Source organism: Pseudorasbora parva, chromosome 25 (assembly GCF_024679245.1).
Source record: "Pseudorasbora parva isolate DD20220531a chromosome 25, ASM2467924v1, whole genome shotgun sequence".
In the NCBI taxonomy this organism is placed as follows: domain Eukaryota; kingdom Metazoa; phylum Chordata; class Actinopteri; order Cypriniformes; family Gobionidae; genus Pseudorasbora; species Pseudorasbora parva.
This window is the reverse complement of record NC_090196.1, coordinates 31191420-31207057: the sequence shown is the minus strand read 5'-3', so window position 1 is coordinate 31207057 and position 15638 is coordinate 31191420. Positions and strand designations below refer to the sequence as shown.

The 15638-nt window shown below is 36.2% G+C and overlaps 3 protein-coding genes across 3 annotated transcripts in view; 2 read left to right on the top strand and 1 right to left on the bottom strand.

Moving 5' to 3' along the window:
* rccd1 (RCC1 domain containing 1) overlaps positions 1-1272 on the top strand; it is a 9764-nt gene extending 8492 nt beyond the window's left edge. Inside the window, exon 8 of the mRNA XM_067435834.1 lies at positions 1053-1272. Within this exon, the coding sequence (XP_067291935.1) occupies positions 1053-1210 (158 nt within the window). The 3' untranslated portion in view covers positions 1211-1272. The remainder of the gene's footprint in view (positions 1-1052) is intronic.
* Positions 1260-7102, bottom strand: cib1 (calcium and integrin binding 1 (calmyrin)). Its single transcript, XM_067435835.1, has 7 exons — positions 6889-7102; positions 6755-6789; positions 5677-5773; positions 5379-5532; positions 4543-4661; positions 4367-4455; positions 1260-1499 (listed from the first exon to the last, which is right to left on the bottom strand). The coding sequence occupies exons 1-7, from the start codon at positions 6937-6939 to the stop codon at positions 1478-1480; spliced, it is 567 nt and encodes a 188-aa protein (XP_067291936.1). The 5' UTR covers positions 6940-7102; the 3' UTR covers positions 1260-1477.
* On the top strand, positions 7096-15393 carry metap2b (methionyl aminopeptidase 2b). Its single transcript, XM_067435833.1, has 12 exons — positions 7096-7115; positions 7873-8144; positions 8438-8539; positions 8979-9038; positions 9119-9221; positions 9307-9468; positions 10485-10666; positions 10761-10855; positions 11204-11300; positions 11387-11490; positions 13208-13323; positions 14420-15393. Exons 2-12 carry the CDS (start codon positions 7874-7876, stop codon positions 14670-14672), a joined length of 1545 nt encoding a protein of 514 aa, XP_067291934.1. The 5' UTR covers positions 7096-7115; position 7873; the 3' UTR covers positions 14673-15393.
* The last annotated feature ends 245 nt before the right edge of the window (positions 15394-15638 follow it).

Genomic DNA, 15638 nt, shown 5'->3' with positions numbered 1-15638 from the left:
AATGACACGCGCTTGAGACTGCACTCGTGCGTCAGCTGGAGCAACCTGAAATATGAGCCTTTTTTTACGCAATTTGAGCATCACAGAAAACATGTATGTGACAGTTCACCTGAGGTCCTGAAATATATTCTTGAGTACATTACCTCGCGCAACGTTAACAGACCCGGGACCCGAAGTAATAGATTGGGACCCGACCCGGACCCGGCTGACCATTTAAAATATAGACCCGAACCCGTACAGGTCCCGGGTCGGGTCTCGGGTGCCCCGTGAAGACCTCTACTTCTCAGTCTCCATCAGGGCATCAAGCCGATGGCCCATACCAAGGTTCGTAATGATATGCTAGTTCGTTCATTAAATACATAATTTTACTTCAAAATGGCCGACGCCAAAAATGGGCAAAGAGTTCAGAAGTTATAAGCAAAAATAGCAATTTCTCGTATCTCCCGACCAGTAGGTGGCGCTGCACCGAAACGCAGCATGTAGCCTCAGGTCATGCTTGTGAGGGTCTGTACAAAGTTTGGTCAGAAAAAGCATTGCAGCGATACAGCCGTAGTTTTCGCAAGCACTACGAAAAATTTGTTCACGCGTTATTCGAAAACAGTTTTATATATCAACTATTCCGTAACTTTTTGTTGGCTTTGTCTAAAGATGATCTGGTGAAATGTTCATGCAAATTGCAAAGCCCGTCTAGGAGATTGAAAATGCAAAATGGTGGAAAGGTTTCCATGACAGAAAACAGTAGCCGATATATTGTACATCCCTAATTTAAGTCTAAATAAAGGGTGAAGATGTCAATTTCCCTATGCTGGACATCATTATTGGCCACTACTGTACTTTACAGGATTCTTTGATGAACAGAAAGATCAAAAGAACCGCATTTATGTGAAATATAATCTTTTGTAACATAAACTGTCACTTTTGATTAATTTAGTGAGTAAAAGTACTGAATAAAAGTTTGTTTCTTGAACCCAACCCTTCTGATTGGTTGAGTGTGCTAATTATCATTTCAAAATGGCTAAAAGTTGCCTTTCCTCTGTCTGTCGTGTTATTAGGTCGTTATGGACAGCTGGGACATTGCACTGAAAACAGCACAGATGAGCCGACGCTGGTGGATCACTTCCCTACTCACAGAATGTGTGTCCAGGATGTCGTCTGTGGGTTATGGAACACATTTGTGTTCGCTGTGCCAAAAGAACAACCTCCGTCCTGACAGAAACCGACCCATTTCAGAGAGTCACAAGAATAACAGGATGTCAAAGTTGAAGTATTAAGAGTTTATTAAATTAGTTACAAATATATGTTCTAAAATACAGGATAGAAAGTAGATTTCTTTAGACAGTGAGTAAAAAATGGTTTCCAAACATATAAACAGTAGAAATGTTAAACAAGAGAATACATTCACATGCTACATTATTGACAGATTTAAGGCACAGGTGAAAAATCTGGACTGGGGAGCAGCTTCCACTCGGTGTAAACTTCACAACACGATCTTGAATGAACTGCAAAAGAACAGTGAGGATCAGGAGAAATGCTGGCTTTTGAGTTCAGAGGTCAGAAACTCAGAATTATCATGTCCTTTTTTGAGGGGCAATTTCATATTTCTTTCTATTTTGCTTCTCTACAAAAACAGAATGCTTTTTTCACACTAACACAAAATGCAATCGATGTAAATTAGGTGTGTAGACAAAGAAAATGTAATTCGTGTGAGCCAAATAAAATGTTAGAAAGAAATGTTTAAAATGTTTTATTATAAAATAAATCAATAAAGAAATGTAATAAAAAGGGCAAAAGCACATAACAAAATAGAACTAAAAATAAAGCTAGTAGTATAGATTTGATACTAAAATAAAAGTACATAACTCAGATAAATGAGTATTTCAAGCTCATACTGTTCACTAAATAATACAAACTTAACTGGGCTGTGTTTCCCAAAATCATAGTAGACTATTGTAATGCGCTATTGGCTGGACTTCCATCTTGTGTAATCAAACTGCTGCAAATGATCCAGAACGCTGTGGCACGTCTTGTATTCAATGAGCCCAAAATGGCTCATGTCACACCTCTATTCATCTCTCTGCATTGGCTGCCTCTCGCTGCCCGGATCAAATTCAAAGCCCTGACTCTTGCTTATGGATCTTCCACAAGCTCAGCACACGCACACTTCGACTCACTCCTACGAGTCTACACACCCACCAGAAGCCTTCGCTCAGCTAATGAGAGGAGGCTTGTGGTACCATCACAGAGAGGCATGAAATCCCTCTCTAGAACTTTTTCTTTCATTGTTCCTGGTTGGTGGAACGATCTTCCGTCCACCATACGCACAACAGAATCACTCGCTTCATTCAAAAGACAGGTATAAACTCATCTCTTTCATGAGCACTTAATCTTATCGTAAAAAATAAATTAAAAAAATCTCTTCCTCCCCTATTTCTCTTTTCTTCTTCCCTTTTCTGTTTTTTGCTACTCTGAGTAGTGTACAAATCTTGGTATTTAGGGCACTTTTTGCGTTTCTTTGCCTCTTCTTGACGGATCGCTTCCTGTACTCCTGAGTTGTAAGTCCCTTTGGATAAAAGCGTCTGCTAAATGCATAAATGTAAATGTAAATAGTAAGCCGACCATGATTTGCAACAATAATGTACAAAAAAAGTGTACACAGCATTGTCAAATTGATCCTGTTCACACGGATCCACAAAAATGACAAAAAATTCTGTATTCTGCTGCCAGGCCAGTGGACCGCGATGTCACTTTATAAAGAAACACTAGGCGACTATACAGGGCTTGACATTCATTTTTTTGCTCACCAGCCGCTGTGGCTAGTGGTTTTCCAGATTTACTAGCCACACAATTTTGACACTGATACCATGGGGAAAACTGCCATATAGATACTTTTAATATGATATCATAATCTGGCAGCAGTTACACATGCGTTTTCATTCTCAACTGTTTACGTTCACTTAAACATAACCAACTGTGTGTAAGTGAAGAAAGAAAGAAAGAAAGAAAGAAAGAAAGCAAGAAAGAAAGAAAGAAAGAAAGAAAGAAAGAAAGAAAGAAAGAAAGAGATGCTGGTGTTGTGTCTATTCTGAGGAAAATGAGTATTAGAATCATCAGATATTTCAGATACGCAACAAAAAAATCTAGTTTTTTGACAACACTACATTGCACTTAGTTTATTTTTTTGAAAATTTAAGTGAAATTTTTTTACATTAAAAAAGTATATATTATATATAAAACTCAACCCGCCAAAGTGGCTAGTAGGGCTGTCAAAATTGCTCAAAAATGATGTTCGAATATTCTCTCTAAAACAAACACGAATATTCGAACTATTCGAACATCTGGGCGCGCATTTCGTCAATAACAGGACAAATTAATACAAAGAGACATAACTACTTGTATAGGTAGTCTATTTAAGTTTATAAATATTTGACAACGTATTACTTACACAAAAACAAGTAGATTGTTATTATAAATTATATAATTATTATATATAAATGAACTAATGGCCAAGACCGCAGAGTGCACACCTCTCTCTCTCTCTCTCTCTCTCTCTCTCTCTCTCTCTCTCTCTCTCTCTCTCTCTCTCTCTCTCTCTCTCTCTCTCTCGACCTCACTGCGGATAACGGTTTAAATGAACAAACTTTGAGTGCTGATCAAGAGTTTTGTGCAAGCAATTTAAGGTCGCGAGACTCGCTACTCTTGTCCCAAATATAGCAGGCTTCATTCAGTGATTGAAACAAATATTATTGATATTAATTGAAGTTTTACAGCATACTGAGCGGGCCGAGTGAGCTGTGCTGTGGTAACGTTAAACATGGAGCTTTTCCTTGACACAGTACATTTTTATTTGAATATTAATTTTCACCTTGTAAATTCATTTTTTTTAAACTATTTGAATATATTCGAATTTAGAATATTGGTTGGCAGCCCTGTGCGTTACACACCACTGCTGAAATACACGCATATTTGGTGGGTGTAAATGTCAAGCCCTGCACCAATAGACTTAATACACGTAATACGCATGTGCATGTCACCATTTTTAGAAATGCCTGTGTTTTGTAGTTTACACAGAGACGATAACGGTATCGTTTTCAAAAACTTGCACTTTGAAACACGTTTTCAAAAGTATGCATTTACAGGCCCAATCATGTAAATGAACGGCCAAGATGCATACGAAATCTGTTTTTAGGTGAAGACGATGTTGCGTAAACGGCCCACCAAGTACATTATAGAAGCATTGCCACCAATGATCTCACAGAGCTGTTGGGAAACGCTGCTCTGTACAGTCAACATTAACAGTTAAAACTTAAACAGACTGAAGGCTGCAAAATGCATTAACTCTCCAATTTATAGACAATTTGTCTCTCACCTGACAAAATCTGGAGACCTGGAGATGACATGCTGAAATTCGGAGAGGTTCACTGTTCCGTCTTTATCGATGTCCGACTCCTCCAGGATCTGCACAATTACATTTTATTCACATTAGTAAAGTTCCTCTGACAGACGTCTCTCGTTTGTCATGTGACGTTTATCGACCGGACTCACATTGCTTATGAGCTGCCTCATCTCCTCTGCAGTGAGACGGGTGTCGTCCGTCTCGCCCGTCAGGCAGTTCACCAGCTTCTCCAGATCTTTAGCATCAAGAGTCCCGTCATCGTCAAAGTCTGCAGCGTAACATAATAATGTTCAAGAATTGTTATGTTTAATGGTGTTTCCTAAACTGTGAAAACTCAATTTAAGGGCGTGTTCACACACTTGTAGTTCGTTCTCGGTTTGTTTGGTCTGGACCCAAAAAAAAAAAGCATTTAGTTCTTGCTTAGCGTTGACTTTGGCATTTTAACACCGAACCTTAAGTCATAGGGAAATGATCACAACCTGACTGGTTGGCTTTCATGACATTTAATTTACGTCTGAACTTACTGAACATCCAAAGCAATGCTGTGTGCGGATAAATGTGCTTGTTGTGCGTATCTAGCTATGGTATTTAGACCAGCTGAGGATTAGTTGAAGAGCTTATAAAGTGTGTAAAGGAGTCCAAACAGTGGCAGGAATCCCTCCGTCACACACACACAAACCAAGATCTGCTGCAAGGAGACTGTGATGGACAACATTGTGACTATGACAAGAAAAAACAGACATGCTTGAGCTTTCTGTTCTTTTTAGGTTCGCATCTTGTGACATCATGTCCTGTTTCTGGTTCGTTTAAGTGTCTTTGGTCCACTTTGCGTTCATATTTCAGTCGAACCGCAATAGAGTTTGTTTGGAAGCGTTTACACTTCAAATAAACAGAGCAATCTCACCAGGGGTTGTTTTAATCAAACCAAACGTGCCAAGTGTGAACACACCCTAAATGTCCATCTTTAGAGCGTTCCATCTATTACCAAAGATCCGGAAGGCGTAATGGGACTTGATTTCCAGGGTTGCCGAATCGCTGAAGGCACTCAAGAGGTCCAGGAAATCCTCAAAGCTTAAGCTGCCATCCCTCAAATCAGAGGTCGAGAAGACGTGACATATCCTTTTCCGGAAGGGGTTAGACTGTGAAGGATCGAAGGAGAATTTATATACAGTTGAATTGCAAAACCCTTAAAGAAATTATATGTTGCTTGAAGAAAATGAGCTTTATTTTAAGACTCATCATGGTTTCCGCTTTGTGACCAGAGTACAGACTTTATTGATTACCTTCAGTTCAGGAAGCGTAAGGATCTTCTCCACGGACACCCTAGAGCTGTACGGCCCATTTTCTTTGCCCTGGAGTTCAGAGAATCTTTTGTGTGCCCTAAACAAACACACTGATGATGAGACCTCAAACGTATCAAGTGACAATAATGACAAAAGTATCATTTCATTGAATGGCATTATCAATATAATGGCATTCAAACACTTTTAAGTGTTAGTAAAGCATCAAAATAAACTTCTGAGCCACCTTCAATTACTGTACTGTATGTTTATGTAGTTTAGCTATAGCAACAACAAGTAACACTTTACAAGGAATGCCACGGCAAAATGTACCATAGTAGAGAAAATGTACATTTAAAAAATACAAATTAATATAAAAATCAGGGTAATACTTTAAAGTTGACAGTTACACATCACTACATGTACTTACTATAGGCCTAGTAATAACAGTAAATTATGCATAATTAAAAGTAACTAAACCAAACCCTAACCATAACTCTACAGTAAGTACATGTAGTTAATTAATATTACTTTTCTTACTTGAGTACAATGTAACACTACGTCACTTTAAAATAAAGGGTTAGGGTTACACTTATATTTATATTTAAGTACTGAGTAATATTAAGCAACTTCATTACTTACTATAGAATTATGGTTTGTTTTAGGTTTAGTTACTTGTAATTACACATAATGTATTGTTATTACTATGGTAATTACATGTAACAATGACACTGTAAAATAAAGTGTAACCAAAATCAGTTTTGGTTTTCAGTGACTGACATGAAGTTAAAATATTAATACTAGATGAAAAACTAGATGAAAAAATCATCTTGGCAGATCATTGAATTAAAATAAAGTTGAAGTACTCAATGACTAAAATACTGATAAAAAATGTATCAAATATAAATATAAAAAAATAATAAAAATGACAAAGTGAAAAATAAAGGCTAATTCAAACTAATAATACAGTAATAGTATATAACTCACTAAACATTACAAACTATATTCTACAGTAAATATTCACAAATAAAACTTGAAATAAAAACGAGTTTGTGAGTGGGTACATTATGACTTTACTTACAGTAAGATTTCTTGCTTTGTGAGAAATGTAAGCTCCTGTGTAACACAAAAATGAAAAATGATAAACAAATAAAATCAACTTAATACTAATATTTATATATATATATCACCAAATAATATATTCGTCTGTCTCACCTGATATTCTGATAGAAGATCTTTCGGCAACTTACTCGCGGTTCCCCCCATTACTTTTTAACTCTAAACTAGAAAAAGGTCGATTAATGTAACTGTTGTTTCATAAAAACTAAGGCAAGTGGTCGAAGTTTTGCTGTTTTTAGCCAACAGGCTGAACAAACTTTGGTCGGAGGCACTGCGCTTCCGCTTCCTGGATGACACGTCAGTTACTATGGGAACAATTTAAGGTGCGAAGTCCACAGTGGATTTTTCTCTTATCGCCTTTTAGATTTGTTACAAGCAAATAATATGTGTTTGAAATAAATAACAATAACTTCTGCATATTCAATAACACAATACAAAAACTGAAGTGACGAGTATATAATTTTCAGTGATTAGGGATTTGAACTTGTTTATTTACATTAGTATATTTTAACGTTACAGCAGTGTTGTTACAAGTAGCGGATAACACTGATGATCAACGTGTTTTTAATAAAGAATAATTTCCTGGAGCATCTTATCACACATTGATCTAATGTATATTAGGCCTATGTCATTCTGACCGAAGACATTCAATTATTCATATAATATCATGTTGCTCTGACTTGGATCTGCAATTTTCCAATCATTTCAGAAGGTGGCATCATATCACAAATAATCCATTGTTAGGATGTATTTATTTATTCATGAAATAAATTAACATTTTATAGCTATGACTCTTCTTCATTTATCGCAGAAGTGTGAGATCTTGTAGCTATTAAACAAAAATATAAATAAGTAATAATATTATTAATAAAAAAATGAATACATTTTATTTATATATATATATATATATATATATATATATATTTTTTTTTTTTTTTTTTAAATATTAATATTTGTTTTTCGTGTTTGCCATATGCTGTCAAAACATGTAATAATACATAATACATATAATAGAGAATCAAAGAAGTCCGTATATAGTTTTTAATCTTACTGTATGCCTTTTATTTCGTATATCGTCAGGATGGGTTCAGCGCGTTGGCTCTTTTTTCGAGTAAAAAGGTCCATCCAGCTATCCTCACCTCGCCCCCTTCATGACGTAGGCTTCATCCACAATTCCTCGCGCGGTCACATCATGGCGGACGAGCAGACGCAAGAGCCACAGTCCGCAGCTGCAAAAATGCAGATTTTACCGAACGGAGACTCTCACCTTCCCAAAGAGGACGCCGATCCCGTTGACGACACCGGGAAGAAGAAGAAAAAGAAGAAGAAGAAGGGAAAAGCGGCAGCCGTAGGTAATAAAGACGGAGGAAAGTGTCGCGTGGCCCTGCCGTTCTCTGCCCAGTCTGATAAACCTATTAGTGCTCGCTATTCTAACATCTAATTCAGGGGACTTTCTTTTACTAGGCACTAAACGTGTTTTAACCAACCCTAGTGTTCATTTTATTCACTGGCGTGTTAAGTTAAAGGTTGGTTTGAGTGTAAAATACCTGGAGTTGTGTAATGTTGTTATGAGGCTCCACGTGCGTTATGTCTGTCAAATGAATGTTGCATTATTTACAATATCCACATCAAATCCCCTGCATAGGAAACCATGAAGGTGAAGGGGATTCTGTCATCACCAAAGTGGCCAAACAAATGGAGCAACAAACTTTAGAAGACCCAGAGAAAGAGGACGAGCCGGAGGATGGTTTGTCTAAAGTTTATTACTAAAGACACATTGCAAGGCCATGTGCATGTGACAAACAGGGTTTGACATTAACCTTTTTCACTCACTAGCTATTACATAAAGACACCAGCCATTCAGAAATTCTACTAGCCAAAAAGAAAGGGGGGGGAATTTAACTTTTCAATAAGGTTTAATTAATAATGAACTGCACTTTTACAACATTTACTAATCTTTATTTATGTTAATATCAACTTTAGCTAATGCATTATTAAAATCCAAATTTGTATTTGTTAACATAAGTTAATGCACTGTTGAGTAACACGAAGAAACGATGAACAGCAAAATTATTATTTTTTATTTAGTGGCTAGTGAATTGATAGCAAAGTTGTTGTTGTTTTTTTAAAACCCTGGTGACACATTTTTTGTTCATATATTGATTTATATGTTTCTCTTTTGGCAGATGGTGAGGAAGGCGATTCAACTGGAAAGAAGAAAAAGAAGAAGAAGAAAAAGAAAGGGCGTGAGTGATTATTAAAATACAGCATACTGTATAAAATGACCTTGTTACTCACAATATGGATGGATGTTGTTCTCTTTCAGCTAAAGTTCAAACAGATCCTCCATCTATTCCCATCTGTGAGCTTTATACCAGTGGAGTTTATGCCAAAGGCCAGGAGTGTGAATATCCAGCTGTGCAAGATGGGTACGGACAACAGCCGCTTATTGACACACTCTAAAACCGGTTGTCTTAAAAACATCACAGTGGATATGTTTCATCTCCTTTGCAGGCGGTCTGCTGCGTGGCGGACGACCAACGAGGAGAAGAAGTTTTTGGATCAGGCTAATGAGGATATGTGGAATGACTTCAGACAGGCTGCCGAGGCCCACCGGCAGGTCAGGAAGTACGTCATGAGCTGGATCAAGCCAGGCATGACCATGATCGAGATCTGGTGAGTGAAACTTCCATGTGCTTCACTTTATAGGCTGTTTGAGGATTTAATGATTAGTAAATCTCCTGCAAAATGTCTACTTGCAGCTAGGGCTGCACGGTTTGGCGGTAATCTAATTGTGTATGCATATACTGGTGCTGTCGAATCGACTAATAGAATAAAAGTTTGTTTAAATGTTTTTGTATATAGTTAAATAAACGCTAATTCAAAAATATACTTAAGTATTTTGCATGGTTAAACTGTGTGTGTGTATGTATATGTGTATATATATATATATATATATATATATATATATATATATATATATATATATATATGCATGCATGCATGCATACATAAATACACACACACAATTAACACAGTGTACGCAGATATTATGTAAACACAAGCTTTTTTGGATGTGATTTAATCACGATTAATCAATTTGACAGCATTAATATGTATGTCTTTGTATAATTTTTTTGTTCTGATAAAGATTGATTAAAATGTGATTTGTTGTTTCTAGGGCTGCTCAATTTAGCCAAAATTGTGACATTATTTAAATGTTTATTTTTTATTATTTTTTGCAATAATATCATTATTATTTAATGTAATGATATTATCAATATTTACATAATTTGCATTACTAAATAAAAAGTATTACTATTGTAATATTTAATTGAGTAAGAAAAATATTATAATTATTAATATTATAATTATTTATTTTACATCACAAATTACAGTGTTAAAATGTATCACTGTCTTCATTTCTTTCTTTATTTTTTCAAATTTTAAACCCTTTACGTGCTTTTTATAACAAGTATGGGAAGCTGTTGCATTCCCAAAATTAGTATTGTCTAACACTGGCAGATCATGAGCTGCTCATGTGTAAAAGAACGGTACCGCGCTTCGCTCTGAAACACGCGGCCCATATACTTAATTAAATCACGTTAAGTTTTCGATGAATATTGCAGCCGTTCCATATTGAGACTCATTGGCACTAATTCACTCTTCACATCTTGTTTTTTTCCTTACAGTGAGAAACTGGAGGATTGTTCTAGGAAGTTGATCAAGGAAAATGGTCTGAATGCTGGTTTGGCTTTTCCGACCGGCTGCTCGCTGAACCACTGCGCGGCTCACTACACTCCAAACGCGGGAGACCCCACCGTTCTCCAGTACGATGACGTCTGCAAGATTGACTTCGGCACGCACATTAATGGTGCGTCTCTCTAAACGTTTCTGATCTGTCTTGATTCCTGCCTGGTGCTTTTCTTGCTGATCTTTAGACATGTTTGATTATTATGGCGTTCCAGGTCGAATCATTGACTGTGCCTTTACTGTCACCTTCAACCCAAAGTATGACAAACTGCTGGAAGCTGTTAAAGATGCTACAAATACTGGAATTAAGGTAGAGTCTCAACTTTTTGCATTGTGATGTTATTTTCATGACAACACACATTTGCCTCTTTGTCGATATTGTAACTCTTTGCTATATTATGGTTTAAATATACACAATGCTTTTCAAAATATTTTTTAAACGGTTTTGTCTCTTATGCTCACACTTTATTACAAAAATACAGTAAAACGGTAACATTGTGAAATATTAAAATGTTATTCTTGTGGTGGCAACTAAATTTCCAGCATCAGTACTCCTAAATCACACTGACCCCAAACTTTTGATTAGTCATATAAAAAATTGGTGATGTTTTTATTGGCATTTCAGTTATTTGTTGTAAAGGTCATTCTTTTGTTTCAGTGTGCAGGTATTGATGTCCGTTTGTGTGATATTGGAGAATCAATTCAAGAGGTTATGGAGTCATACGAAGTGGAACTTGATGGAAAAACATATCAAGGTAAATAAATAGGAATACTTTCAACGTCAAAAACTTTAAAATAACACTGTATGTGATGTTACAGTTGACATTGTTTTTCTTTCCAGTGAAACCAATCAGAAATCTCAATGGCCACTCTATTGGACAGTACCGAATACATGCAGGCAAGACGGTGCCCATAGTGAAAGGAGGTGAAGCTACCAGGATGGAGGTGTGTTCTGACTTTCTACTGAAGTTTTTGTTTTACCGAATGGAATCTAGCTTTTACAACTTTTACACACACACATAATTGTAGAGTTGACCATAACAAGGAAAATTGAGGTTGTGCTTTTGTCTCTCAGGAGAGACTTTATCAAAGGAAAATTAGTATCATTCTGACATTCTGACAAGTAACTCAACATGGGTGTGCCAGAGTTATCAACACAACCCTTACACAACACATCTCTATCAGTCATGCCACAGGGCTTAAAGAGATAGGTGTAGTCAAGTGCTCTAGCACTCAAAAGTTTGGTGTCTGTAAGATAATAATTTAAAAAAAAGCACTGTAAAAAGTAATATTGTGAAAATATTATCAGTTTAAAATTGTGAAACCATGATAGTGTTTTCAGGATTCTTGGATGAATATAAAGTTTTAAAAACTATTATTGGTTTGAAATTGAAATCTTTGTGTCATTGTTATTGTGTTTACGGACCCTTTTAATCCATTTCTGCTGATGTAGGCCTGATGGATCATCAATATGTCAATTAATTGCACGATTAAAAAAAATGGGCTCTATCATTTTTCCTGCTGCAATAATTTCCAATATAATGTCTTTCGCCCTGACTTGCGTGCATGCCTTGTCCGTTTGGGGAGGTGTTAATACTCGTCATGCTTGGCCAGATTCGCCTGGAACTCGTGCTTCTTCGGTTGCAGAGCCACACGCACAGTTACAAAATTTGAAGAGCGCACCGCCAAGCGAAGTGGGGTAATGTCGAGGATAAACAAGGTGTAAAGCTACACTGAAGTTGGCAGTTTGATAAATGCAAGTTAATTCTTCATTTCAATATTTGTGTGTTAAAAAGGCACATAAGTTCCTGTAGAGATAGCAATACGAATTCTCCTTTTTTGCCAAATAAATGAAAAGCATGTCATCAATGTCTTCCCTCTTGCGGAATCAAAATCTCACCTAGCTTTCCTCAGAGATGGTCAAGTTTAGTTTGTGCATGATTACATGATAAAACAATTTTTTTATACTGTATCCTAAATTGTGTATAATTTAACTATATATCATATTGCCATGTAAATTTCTGGAGTGTTAATGATTAAAAGAAAAAACACAACAAGAACTGTACAGAACCAAAAACCGTGACCCTAAAACTGTGATACGAGCCGAACCGTGGGTTTTGTGAACCGTGCCACCCCTAATACACACCTAAAACACAATCATCTGTTGCAGTTTTCATCCATTTGATTTAATGTTTTTGGTATTTATTCAAGTAACAAATTTTTTGCTTTTATTGTTTTTGTATACAGACTGAGTCCATTGCTTTTATTGTTTTTGTTTTGTTCATTTATTTTGGATATTTAAAATGTTTTCTGTTTTAAGTGTTAAATGGGCTTTAGAAATAAAAGTTTATTGATCGTTGAAAAGGTCTATCTGCATTATGCCATTATCATTATTTTAGATGAAAATGGTCTCAGAATGACAATATTATCGTTTATCGCAATAATTTCTTGGCCAATTTATCATCCAACAAAATTTGTTATCGTGACAGGCCTAGGCTGATGTAAAGTTATTGATTACTTTTTTTTGGTAACTCCAAGAATTTTATATTTTTCTCTGAAAGTGTAAATCTGCTCTTCAGCAATCATGTAGTGTTGTTAATCTCATTGTTTAAGGGTTTAGTTCTGTCATTTTGACAGTGTTGCTGTATTTCCTCTTTCACAGGAAGGAGAGGTTTATGCCATCGAGACCTTTGGCAGCACTGGTAAAGGCATGGTTCATGATGACATGGAGTGTTCCCATTACATGAAAAACTTTGAAGTTGGTCATGTGCCAATAAGGTGAGATGCATGCTTATCTTGACACCATGTCCTAACTAATGCAGCGTCCCAATCCGTCTGCTACACCCTATAAGTATGTACTGTTTTTTGAAGGAATAAGTACATATTTTTGAGTGTGTAGCAGAAGATTGAGCATAATTGTGTCTTTAACAGACCGCTCTGTCGCTGTGCATCCTGTCACCATTTAAACTGCCCTATCAATCATCCAAAAATCCTCCACATTCAATTTAATTTCCTACCATTTCAGAGAGAAATGCAGACCATTGATCTGCCAGTTGTGTGTCTTTCATGCGGAGACTCCTCAGTTGTTTGCAATTTGCGTAATGAAGCATTTAAAGTCAATAACCAAATGTATCACTACAAAAGTTCACAATGCTATTGAAATCTAATGTGGATAACATTGCATAAATACTTATTCCTTAGGTTAGATACCGATTATTAATCACTCAAACCACTTTATCTAATCCGATTGGAGATCTGCCATGTTTGTAGTTTTTGTTGACACTTTTTATTTGTGTTTGTAGTTTTAGTGGAATCCTCGTCCAGTATTAGCCACTAGAATGTGCGTGGATCGGCACTTCGGATTCCAACCGGAAAATGTAGACCATCCGGGTAGCTTTAGAATAATAACAAGCTTTGATTTGGGATATACTAATTCTAATTTTAAATGCTATTTAGGCCGGATAGTATGCAAATTGGGGCGCAACATAAGTTTCCATCAACAAGCTATTTATTCAATCACAGCTAATCAGAAGATAAGACATTTAAAGGGATGGTTTACCCAAAAATGTTCACCCTCAAGTTGTTCCAAACCATATTTATTGAAGATTTATGGTATTATTGAAGTCAATGGGATCCATCAACTGTTTGGTTGCCAAAATTCTTCAAAATATATTTTTTTGTGTTCAGCAGAAGAAAAGTTCATACAGGTTTGGAACAACTACTGGGTGAGCAAAAGCAAATGAAGACATATTTACTTTAAAACTTTGTAATGTACTGGGAGCTTGCATATGACGCTTTAAGATCCCTAAATAGGCAGCTCGCAAGATTTTAGAACTGATTTAAGTAATATAATGGTAATGTTCGTCTTTTCCAGACTCCCCAGAGCCAAGCATTTGTTAAACGTGGTCAACGAGAACTTCGGCACTCTCGCCTTCTGCCGCCGCTGGTTGGATCGCCACGGTGAAACCAAATATTTAATGGCGCTGAAGAACCTCTGCGACCTGGGAATCATCGACCCCTACCCACCTCTGTGTGACACCAAAGGCTGCTACACGGCCCAGTTTGAACACACCATACTGCTGAGACCCACTTGCAAGGAGGTGGTCAGCCGAGGAGACGATTACTAGGCCTCCACGTCACCAGTTTTTACAAATCTGTCCTCTGCTTATCACATGAGTATTTGATGGCTAAAGGCCTGAGTAAGTTAATAAGCTGTGCCTTCTCATTTTTAACATGCTAGAATTAGTTTGTATAAAAGCTGGATGGAGGTTTAAGGCCTCTGTGGTAAAGATGTCCCCTTGTTTAACCATGCTGTAACTCACTGGCACTTATATGTGCTAATCAGCCACCCGTAAAGTGCTCAACAATATGAGCAACCCAGGGAAATGTGAAGTCAAAACAACATTTTCAATATCATCTTGATTAGGCTGTTACACATTTAATATTGCATGTTTTTTTTGTACACAAATCTTGCCCTAAGAGAGATTAGGAAATGTTTAAGTTTTGAATAATTTTCTTTATCAAGTGCTTTTTGTTTCTCTTTTTCCATTTAATTCAATTGCTCATATAGGCTGAAAAAAGAGGACATTACATGTGATGGGATTGGCTTTATCACATAGCGCAAGAACAGACTTTAATGTAACCTACCCTAAGATACTAAAATACTCATTGAAACATGCTTTCCTCCAAGAGCGGGCACTCATACCAAAAGTGGCGATGATACTTAAACATCTATATTTTGGCTATGCTTGATTTCAGGTAAAGCCTGTTTGAAATAAATCACCTTTCTTGGAATAAAGCACATGCTGTGTTTTATTTTGAAGTAAAAATAAAATTTATAAGAAATTGTGTGCAAGTTGTTTCATTTTTTTCTTTCTAGCCTTCACCAATTCTTGAAGCAGAAGTCTTGTTATATATATATATATATATATATATATATATATATATATATATATATATATATATATATATATATATATATATATATATATATATATTATTCGTTTCAATTGATGAAATACCACCTTTATAGTCAATATTATATTTAACCTATAAACTAACTGGGTCATAAAAAAATAAAGTAGTAATGCATT